General features: G+C 37.5%; 1 protein-coding gene across 1 annotated transcript in view; it reads left to right on the forward strand.

Moving 5' to 3' along the window:
• Positions 1–7417, forward strand: part of ryr2b (ryanodine receptor 2b (cardiac)) — an 80020-nt gene extending 72603 nt beyond the window's left edge. Inside the window, 3 exon segments of the mRNA XM_063492190.1 lie at positions 2489–2589; positions 4166–4217; positions 6386–7417. Of these exon segments, the coding sequence (XP_063348260.1) occupies positions 2489–2589; positions 4166–4217; positions 6386–6481 (249 nt within the window). The 3' untranslated portion in view covers positions 6482–7417.
• Positions 7418–11485: the final 4068 nt, after the last annotated feature.

The following is an 11485-nucleotide window of genomic DNA, read 5'->3' on the forward strand; positions in this document are numbered from 1 at the left end:
GCCTATTTGAAGCCAGAAAGGAAAGTGGGAAAAATGCCAACTGTGTAAGTTGACAGACTTATCAGTTTAATAGCTCTACAATTAGGACAAGTAATCTAGTATTTAATAACGTTTTTGTTTTACTTTTTGTTCTTTCAGCTGCATCCTTTAATGGTCTGAGAATAATGAATATATATATAAAAACAGAATTCAAATGTAGACTTTAGTATAAGGTTAAAAAATACAAATCATGTTTTAAAGCATATAAAACAATATAGTTCTTTCAAAATGATTTGCAGTCGAGAGGAAACAATCAAGGAAAAAGTTGTAGAAGGAATAATCTGTATTTACCACTGATGAAACACAAAGGCTTCAGATGTTGTTGAAAAACTTTAGACCCTCCTACTATCTGTGCATAGAAGTCTGAGAGATCAAGGATCCCTCAGGCCTCAAATCAGTTCTTTTCTGAAGACTTGATTGGTCAGTAGGTGGTGAATCAGCGTTTCATAGTACAGAAAACTCAGGTTAATCCTGAAGTTACCTGGATAAGATGAAATCCTGTTTCATAGTTCAGACCTCAGCTGTAACTTAAGTATGTGGGAGCAAATAAACTGCACACATACAATTACATAAATGAAGTACATTCAGTTGTGGGGCTTGTTTCACAGGAAACAAACGCACCATTAGCACTAATGAGAGTGTACCATTATCTCTTTCTCTTGAATGATTAGTGACTTGTCAGCACAGAAACTCTAGTCTGACAAAAACAAATTGTTGATTTAAAAATAAATAAATAATAAAGTATGCATTTGTTGACAGATTTTTCAGTCTTTCAGTCTTGTTTCTCTCATGTTTGCATGCTCATGTGCCCATACATAGAATCTAGAAGGAGTAGAAAAACAAATGGAAATGCACTGTTTGTTAATTAAAGAATAGTTATCTGTTAGGGTTGTTTTGCTGAACCCAGTGAACCAGAGAGCCAGGCTAAAACCCTCACTGGTATATCTATAAGGCTTTAACAAACCATGAGAATCAGAACCCAGAAAAGACATAAAGTTAGAAAGACAGTCTGACACTAGAAGGAGGCAAAAAAGCCCAAAGGTGCAGGAGAGGCAGCCAAGTAATCGAAAACTAGACCTTTGATTTCCAGACTGAGGAAACAGGGTAGTACACTTAGTCTGACAAAACTGGCGAGCTACTGTCTGAAAAGAGTGTACTCATATAGTTGTTATTGTCATTAACATTTAAGTCAGCATCTGCCATTCCACATTCACAGAGAAAACAATAACAACACAAAATATAGTAAGAGCTGTGGTTCAGCTGACTGCAAAACATATTCAGAAGGAATTCAAGCAAAAATAAAATATTTTACAGATTGCTGAAGGCTGAATAGAACAGATGCAAGCTGGGGCTGTGAAATTGTTAAAAATAGCGATACATTGTGTTAATTCGGTGTAGGCTTGTGACAGTTTTTCCAACATCTTCGTCTAATATGTGTTTTTTTCTTTCTACTGTATATGTTATATTTGTCATTATGTCACAAAATATAAAACAGTGCCACAGATTTTACACCTGCTTTTCCAGATGTTGTATTATAGGGGCATTAAGCTCTACTGCTCTCAGCAATGATAAATCAGGTTGAGCTCCATTCCATCATTATTTGCCATAAATAGAAATGAACTAAAATGCATTAAACCCAAAACACATATTCCGGTATTGCTTCTTTTCAATCACTGTCACAGCACAAACAGGTTGTTTGGTTTTCCCCAAAGCATCTTTTTTTTTTTTTCAAAACACTCTGTCTCTGTGACATTCAAACCCCAAACAAGCCAAAAATTGGTATGTGTCGAAGATTGGGTCCCCTGACACAAATGAAACAATATAGTGTATGCATTTAAGTGAGGACTGCTATTATATATCAAGGAAGCCACTGGCTTAGCATATGGCAGAACACAGAAGACCTTACTCATCAGGCCAGGACTCTGCTGTCTGTCTGGTGACTGCTTTTTCAGTTACAAGGATATACACATCCTGGACAGGAGGAACACTGGTTTGAGTGGGGAGTCAAGGAGGCATTTATATGGAAACCCCAAGACTACATCTTCTAATGCTGTGATTGCAACCATTCCCCAACTCTTTGTATATTCAGCCGCTCATGGCTCATTTGAGTTTTAATCGTTATACAGCTGTCCTCTTTACAAGGCTGGGAAAGCTACGGTCAGATGATCAGAATCAACTTTCAGTATCTCCGAAGTGTTGCACAGTGGCTTACAAAAGGAATATTAGGTTTCTGTCCTTACCAGTATTTTCCTTATGTGGGTGTCCTCTCAGTGCATTTGTTTAAGAAAAAAAAAAGGTGTCAGATTGTTGTGCTAGCAGGCTAAATACCACATTTGAATCACAGAGCACTAAAACAATGGGCTTCTGGTCTTTCTAATTTAGTCTGGGAACATCATGTTTGTCCAAATCTGTTTCATGAACTATTACATTTTACTTTCTCTTCCTGTAGACCAAATGTTTTATATGTGGAATGGGAAGTGAATACTTTGATACAGTTCCTCATGGCTTTGAGACTCACACGCTTCAGGAGCACAACCTGGCCAACTATCTGTGAGTTCATCAAATCGCTGGTTTTATGCCTGGGTTTGCTATCTACTCGACCTAATTTTAGAAATATTAAAACTAAGTTCTTACGCATTGGTCATGTTTACATTTGTAAGTTTTATGCATGCTTTGTCACCACTGAACGGTTATAAAATACAATCATTATAAATCTAATTAACACACTTGGCTGTGTATCTGTATGTCTCCATAAATCATTGCTATAAGTTCATCCCCTTTCTCAAGATTAGCTTTCAGTATAAAAGTTTGTTTACCACAGCTTGCAATTCAGATTCAAACCATTGTCTTTAAGTTCTATTTTTCACTTCTACCCAATGGCCACTTTGTTAGGTATACCTGTTCAACTGCTTGTTAATGCAAATATCTAATGTGCACCATGTCACACATTTCAAATAATCTCAGACAGGTTTCCTCACTGTAGCTCCACAGTCCCCATATCTCCATAAGAGCACCAATGAGATGTGGTGGAAGAGGAGATTTGGATTACTAATGTACAGCTGAAAAATCTGCAGCAACAGATTTGACCAACATTTCTGAGGATTGTTTCCAGTACCTTGTTAAACCCATGCCATGAAAAAGGCAAAAAGGGGTTCAACCTGGTGCTAGCAAAATATACCTAATAAAGTGGTCCATGTGTGTGTCTGTGCTTTGTTAATCATTTCATTGTGATATGTGTAATGACAGTGCAGTAAGAATCAAAACACCTCCTAACCTAAAAATACATGCATTTGACCAAACTCTGTATTCACCAAGAACACAGTTTATCTGTATATTATAAGAAACCTACTATGTAAAGCTAATTGTATTACATTAAGAAAGCCATAGTCATTTACATACACAGACTGCTAATTGAAATTCTCAAGAGTACCACAATAAGTACAATAGGATGAAACGCTAATAAAAATAAGAAAATGTGTGTAATAGAAGGTATTAAAGGCAGAAAACAATAACCCCACTCAAGCTTATTAAGTTGTCATGGTTAGAAAGTGATTATCATTTTGTCTTTTTCACTGCTTTTCAGCGTAACATGAGGAACCTTTTCTGCTAGAAGTAAAAATGGTTACTTTGAAGGTGTCATTGCATTGTACATTGTTGCCATGTCAATAATTGCCTGTGGCAAGCGCTTTTGAGACTGATTAGTATGGATCTAGCAGGATGTGTTTGCATCCCCTGATTGATGGACTCTTCTTTGCTCATGAATATGTATGTACAGTCGTGCCTCATTTGACATTTTTGGCTCACCTGATAAAGGTCTACAGGCTGTAGCATCATTACTCATAATTTAATAAACCAAAGGATCATTAGATTTCATTATTTCTTGCTTGTCAATCATCAAATAATTGCAAGTATTAAAGGTAATTTTTAACCTGATTGTCAGGTTGATATTGCTGGTTATATTTTTGCATTTGAAATCCAATTTAAATTCATAATCATCATCAATCCTACTACTTGACTACTACATGAACAGTTTGTTAATTTAAGTTTTCACAGAACCAAATGAAATCATTGGTGGTTTGAAAGATTTGAAACTTGTTGCATAATTCCCTCTTCTGTGTCTTTGCAGATTTTTTCTGATGTACCTTATTAACAAGGATGAGACAGAACACACGGGGCAGGTATAATTGTCTTCTTTTTATAGCATGATCAAACCAAAGAACTAGATGTTAACTTTTAAATTTCCTAAACAATTACACTATTTTGACAAGATCAAATCCCAAAGTATAGCTTTCCAAAAATACTCCCTTCGTGTCTCAGTGACCTGTTATTTCACACATTTACCATGATAATGACAGAGCTGTGGTGTAACCTTTTCAACTAGGACAGAATATGCATTCACACCGTCGCTCAAAAGCCTTATCACTCCTGGCACGCATATTTTATAATAATATACATGCCAGATATTGCCATTATGAATACATCTCCACTTAAGCACAAAACATTGTGCAATTAGTGCTTCACATTTAACAAAATGCACGTTCGATTTCAAATAGGCAAGTACTTGATTCATTTTCTGATCTTTTTGTTGTAACATTATACATTACCTGTTACACAAAGGAGTGGCATGTTTTAAAAAGGCAAATATTTACAGTTTCATGGCACAGTTGCTCACAGTCAAAGAAAACTACATTGATTTAATCCACCTGAAACATTTTGAAGTTGGGGCATTTCAAATCAAATGGGTTCTGGGACTTATTCCTAGATATATTGGGTATATTCTTTCAGCATATTGTTCTTCTCAGATATCGCTGGGAGCTGCTTGGTGGAAAAACATTTCTTTCTCGTAGGCTATGTCCTCTAAGAGCTGTCATTATTGATTAGAAATCCTGGCACATGCGCAGTCTTGAAGATTTTCTTTTACACCCTTGTTTTCCACACTGACCCCTTTAGCACTGTCTCTGCAGTGTATACCATGCACATGACTTTCAGCCTTGCTCTGATTTTCTTCATCTACTTGTCTGCTAAAGAGGGTCAGTGGAAACTTCTTGCTCCCAATGGCCATTACAGTTACCTAGTCAAAAAAAGTGAAAAGTTTTAGACTTGTCTGCGCACATAACAAAATAAACACTCCAGGATGCCAGTAGTCTTGCATCCTCATGTGCGCTAGATTTTACCATAAAAGACGAACTTTCTTCTTGGTACCTATTCAGCCATTTTCCTGAGTGTGCACATGAACTTAGCCACCATGAAATCAAAGCTTTCCCCAGCCAGGGTGAAAGTACTTAAAGTGGAGAAACTAGTAGTCATTCTGGTGGCCCCAGAATGTGAAAACATGGTTCTTAATCATGATGCAGCTGCTGGTAGAGGAGCTGTGGCAGTTCTTCTGGCATAAAGATGAAGTGTTGCAGCTGGACCGTACAATCCTCCATTCCCCAGTGATAACCAAGGGTTATGCATGGCCCCGAACGGGAATGCCTGGTCCCCCAATCCCCTTGTGGTATGTACTATTTAAGGAGCAGAAGCTCCTACAGCCTGTTGTACAGTTGAACAGGCTACATTTCAGTCCCAGTACATGGAAAACTCCCTAATAACCTTACCTCATGCCCTCTCTCTCATTGAGTCACAAAGGCTTCAAAGAGAGGGTTTTTGTCTTTTCCACATCCTTTGTTTTAGGGCTTTTAGATATGAGTCAGGTGACTCAAACCTGTCAGGTCTCCATGGATTACTGACATGCACATGATTGAGGCAGTAAGTGAGGAAATGAATCTTTGTTGCTTTATTTGACAGCATCTATAGACTTATCTGATAAGTTAATAAAGTGTTTATGTTTTATTTTTTAGTTTAATCAATTCAATTACATAATATGTCTTCAGGACCATCTATATCCATCTAGTCATTAAAAACCCAGGTGTTAAATGATCTAGTAAAACTCCCATTGGAGCTGATAGTTGAAATGTCTCTTAAGGTAATTTCTCTTAAGACAGCGCTCCTCCTCCCCTGACTTCTGCACAAAAAAATGTGTTCCTCAATTTCACCATCTTGCGCTACTAACAAGGAAGATGGGAGTGTGCCTACTTTACATCCATGGGCACAAAGGCAGAAGAAAATTTCGAGGAATTCCCCCAAGTAAGGTGATAAACCCAACAGTGACAGCTCTTACTGTACATGGCTGTCTGTACTCATAGATGGAGCATGTATCTATTTCTCTGGCATGGTACAAGCAAACATAAAAGAAATGGAGCCTGCTAACTTCATTTTATTTTTCTAATTAGCTCACTGTCAAAGAATGTGTTCATGATGAAATGAATGACTTTTTGATAAATTGTTACTCTGTTGACCTTGCCAGGAATCTTATGTGTGGAAAATGTACCAGGAGCGTTGCTGGGAATTCTTTCCTGTGGGAGACTGTTTCCGTAAGCAATATGAGGATCAACTGGTATGAAATAACCTGAGAGGTCTAAAGCCTCCCTAGTGTCACAAGACAAAATCTGTCTCGATTTATGCCTTTGGAGTTGCTAATTTGCCTTCAGTTCTGTGTGTGTTTCTATAGTATTGATTTTAGATTATGGCTTTTTTTTTCTCTTTAAACACAAGTATTTCAAAATTACTAAATTAATTGGAACCAAAAGATTGAGAACCACTTGTTTATGTTCTCATACAACATTAGTGTGTGATGCATGTATTGGCAGTCCTGTGGGAGGAAGCTATTCATTTGAGTGGTTTGTTAAGACTGCAGCAGCATCTGTAGTAATGTGGCTTTTTCTGTTTCATAAATCATTATCTGTCACAGTCAAAGCTGGCAATCGAAATTCAGTTTGAGGCATTTTTTTCTTGCTGGATGTGTGTCATGTTTTCTGAATAAATTGATTTGTTTTTCTAATCAGAGCCTCCCATTCCTTCCTCCTGTGACATCCATATAAACACTCTCCCTCTGGCATTTGCTCTTTTTACTCTCCTCTGTTTCTTGTGGCTCTCTTGTCTTGCCTGTTGTGCTCATCTCTCCAGGATCCTTACCCTTCAGTCTTTGCTGTTCCCCCCCTCCCGCGTTCCTTCTGCTCCCCTGCAATTCCTCGTATCGAGCTCTTTCCCACCATCATTGTCAGCTGTGGTATAGCACACTAGCAGATCTCTCGCCATTCAGGTCAAAACAATGTTTCTGACACCCGTCTCTGATGGCCGAAAAGTCCTGAGGGAGTTCGTGGGTATAACTCAATGACTAAAAGAGTGTGCTGAGTTTTGTTAAACTGTTAAATCATGCTGAGGTTAACAACAGGATGACAGGAGTTGGAGTGCCACCTACAGATATTGTCCTCATTATGCAAAGGTCACACTGAGTCGAACAGATGTACTGCTGATATGGATTCAGGTTGTTTTTGAGTCATGACCATGGCACAGTATTGATAAAATATTGTGAAAAAGGTGGGAAACTTGTGCTGTTTGTGTCAAAAAATAGTAGCAAGTACTCAATATTTATTTATTTATTTATTTATAATTTAATTCATTAATTAATTTTAATTTGTTAAAAAAAACAACAGTTGCAAATGGTTTCTTTTCTAAACACATATACATTTTTCTGTCTCGAAGCACTTTTAACCTAACATTTACACACTCAGGCCCCCAACTTAAGGTTCAGTAGCTTGCTCAATGATACTTCAACATGTAACTTGGAAGAGCCAGGGATTAAAGCAAAGGGATAAATGTGAGAGGAAAAAGGAAAGTTCAACATGCAACAACTGTGACAGAATTTCCATGTAACTGTAAATGTATATAAATGACTCAAGTGTGAGTTGTAGTCTGGCCATTCTTAATTTTATGGGTCCTTTTCACAGCACAACCTTTATGTGCACAACGCAAATATCCCAGTGCTCGCCAATTCTGTGTCATGCTATATTTTCATGCTTTTTTATAGCCATGGTTACTGCTGACCATGCAGTTGTAATATTCTGGGTATGATTGTCTGACTTCTCAATAAATTGCAAATGTCATTGGTTTGTACAGAGCACCCAACCGATGGTACCAGAACTTGTCACTTTCTTTCTGTACCTCACGAATTACAGTAATCTGTGAATTGTGATGGATTGGGAGCTGCTATGTCTGTTATTGTTCTGATGATTACTTTGTAACAGATTCTATGGACCGCCATTCAACATCAAACCACGACTGGCTGTGACTGGCAATATAACATTGATGTATTAAACAATGCTTACTGCTTACAAGAGTCTGTTTAAACCTGTAATTTGGTGCTTCTCGATGGCGTGTTGTAATGTTTGACAAATATATGATAGAAACAGAAGATCTGATTTTGAAGAAGAGTGAACTGTACGGGGTAAGAATTCTAATCTTGAATTTTTCAAGCAGCTGATAACGTGTTGGTATTTTAAACATAAAGAAAACGTTGTTCTCGATTGCCAGCCCTGGAAAAAGGAAGCCCTAACACATCTGAATGTGACATGTCCATTAGCCAGGATTTCCAAAAGAACAAACCTGTTTGAATACATGTTTGATTCAGACACATCCATGGTGTAAATGCTCATGGCATTGGCTAAGTCCCCCCCATCAAGATATGTCTTCTAGCAGCACATGCAAACACCACACTGACATTTCAACAAGGTGAGGGGGGTCTTTAAGATCGTGTCACTTCTTCTACACTACAGGAAGACTGAACTTATTTAATCTGTTGCCACATTAGCCAAAGACCAGAGGTCGAGGAATGTGGAAAAAAACCTCTAATCAAAAGCTTATTTAATTTGGAAAGATACCCTCTTCTAGTGAGTATAAAAATCAATCATGCCGTCTAAACACCAAACCCACAGACATCCAACTCCTCTTTCACGCCACAGATTTGCAGGAGACATGAGGTCCAATTTCATAAGAAACCTTCCAACAGTTGATTTACCAGTACACCGTGTACTTGAAGGAGGGAGTCTGATTCCATCAAAACAACGCAGATTAAACATACTGTTTATTGTATAATTGCCACATATGCCTGATTAAAAGATATTGTGGATAAGATGGATGTTTTTTTGGAGCTGCCAAGCTTCCCCTTCTAGTCTTTAATCTTTCCATCCTGTGGTTGAGTAATGCCAGGTCTTTCAGGTCTGGATGCAGTTTAGGTTATGGAGCATAATTTAGAGTCTACATTGAATGAACAGTAGTATACTACTCCTGTGGCCAGACATGACAAAACTCAGGTACTTAACTGAGAATGAACTTGAAACTAACTTGATAAAGTTGGATTACCCATGCAGATACAAAACTGAATTACCATTTTTGTATGAAAATGGTAATACATGGTAACAACCAGATGAACACTAGCTGAATGTCATGTCATAAAAAAATCCAGCAAAGACCTGACACAGGGACATAGAGATGCATCTGACCCTTCAGTTGATCAGAAATGGTCTCAGTGGAAGGGTGGCTGTTGAGATGCCTTTCTATAGGACGGGTAATGGGGACAAAAGGCTAAGGTATGCCAAATTGTACAAGAACTAGACTGAACTAGACTGAAAATTAGATGCAATAGGTTTTATGCAGTGGTGAATCTAAATTTGAAATTTCTAGTTCAGATTGTTGTCAGAATTTCTGGATGAGGCAACCAATATCCAAAGACGAGCTGTGGATTTCCTTCAATTATTCCTGTAGACTACGTAAATAAATTACAGGAAAGCTTGCTTAAGTATGCTCAGGCTGTGTTAAACGGTGGATACCAAATATTGTCTTTTGAGCTGTTTTTGCCTTATATAATGTTTTTGCATTTTAATTGGCTCCATAAGTATTTGGACAGGGACAACTTTTTTTCCCCTCATATTGGTTCTGTACATTACCACAACGAATTTTAAATGGAAAAACAAAAAACCTCAGATGCAGCAATTTTGCATATGGGATTTTTTGATTTTCGCAGCTGAAAGACAGCTTGATTCACCTGCATGGAGAGCTCCTTTGACCACATGTGTCTGTTCATAGCAAAAACTTCCAAATGCAAGCAATATACCTCAAATGAACTCCAGGCCTATTATCTGTTTAATTGATAAGGGACAAGGGCATTGCCCACACCTGCCCATGAAACGGTCTTTGAGTCAGCTTTTTGGTCCTTTTAAAAAGAAGGTGGCAGGAGCTGAAACTCTTAGACCCTTCATCCAATTTAAATAGTGATACCCCCAAATGAAAGGTGATGGTCTACACATTACTTCCGTATCCATTCTATAACTATAATTGGAATATATTTCAGTAAACGGTAAAGAAAAAACTTTTGTCAGTGTCCAAATATATATGGACCTAACTGTATGTTTGCACATCCCACTGCACCTATTTCCCATTTTTCTAGCAAGATATAAAGGAAATGAGGGGTATCTTGAGACTTTTGCAAAGCATTGAATACCAGACAGTTACACACACTTTTTGAGATTCATGTCATGCACTAGGGAAAGACACAATAGTTTTTTTTAATTTGAAAGTGCAAACTGCAACTTTTTGGTAACTTCATGAATTTCTGTCAGACCAAAATGTGCCAGCAGTAAAAGAGTTGTTACTTTTTTTTTTATTCAGAACATAGAGTTGAAGCAGCTTCTACCTGCAGAGGAGACAACTTGCTCAGTTATGTCTTTTCCTGCTAATATTGCGTTTGCATTTTTTTTAACATGTTGCTTGTAACTGTTTACATATGCTTGAGTATATACAGTAAGCTGAGGGTTAAGGGCATGAATTGTCTTCCTATGTTCAGTCAACCTTTTGTCTGCTTAAAGAGCACATCTACATTTTTGCTGCATAATAAAAATTGAAAGCAGCTGTCGCTGGTGTCATACAGCACATAACAAAGCCAATGGGTCTGTCAGTGATATAGAAATAATATTAATATTAATCTGACCTCATGACATTTTTAGGAAAAATTTAGGGCATGAAATCAATGGTATGGATCTATTATTCATAGCCTTCAGGTTTGCATAATTCAAACACATTCTGCTTCAGTATGTACAGCCAACAGTAAGGAGTCTCCTGACCAGATGGTTTAAGGTTGGCATGCAACAAAAATGTATTCATAAAACATTGTAAAATGATATTATATGAATCCAAGGTATGAAGCTGGATTATTCTGAATGTTGCCTCAGATACTGGTTTGGGATGTGGTGCCTCTGCACCCAGATATATCATGGAGATGTAATCTGAGAGTTATAAATCAATAAAAGATGACAAGAGAAAAGAAAGTGGGGGAGAGAGTGGAGCTGTGAATTTACTCATACCTGAGGCCAAGAACCCTGAATTAAATATGAGATGCGACTCTTTTTTGTGTGTGTGTGTTACTGCCTCTGATTTCATTTTTGGAGCTCTTATCTGCAACTGTTTCACACACAGCAATGTGTGTTGCCATTCTCTTTTTTATCATAATACACGACAGTCCTCTTATTTTTATTTTTTACATGTTTATTTAGAGTCCTAAAACTCTAAATAT

The sequence above is a fragment of the Pelmatolapia mariae genome, linkage group LG13 (assembly GCF_036321145.2).
Source record: "Pelmatolapia mariae isolate MD_Pm_ZW linkage group LG13, Pm_UMD_F_2, whole genome shotgun sequence".
NCBI lineage: Eukaryota > Metazoa > Chordata > Actinopteri > Cichliformes > Cichlidae > Pelmatolapia > Pelmatolapia mariae.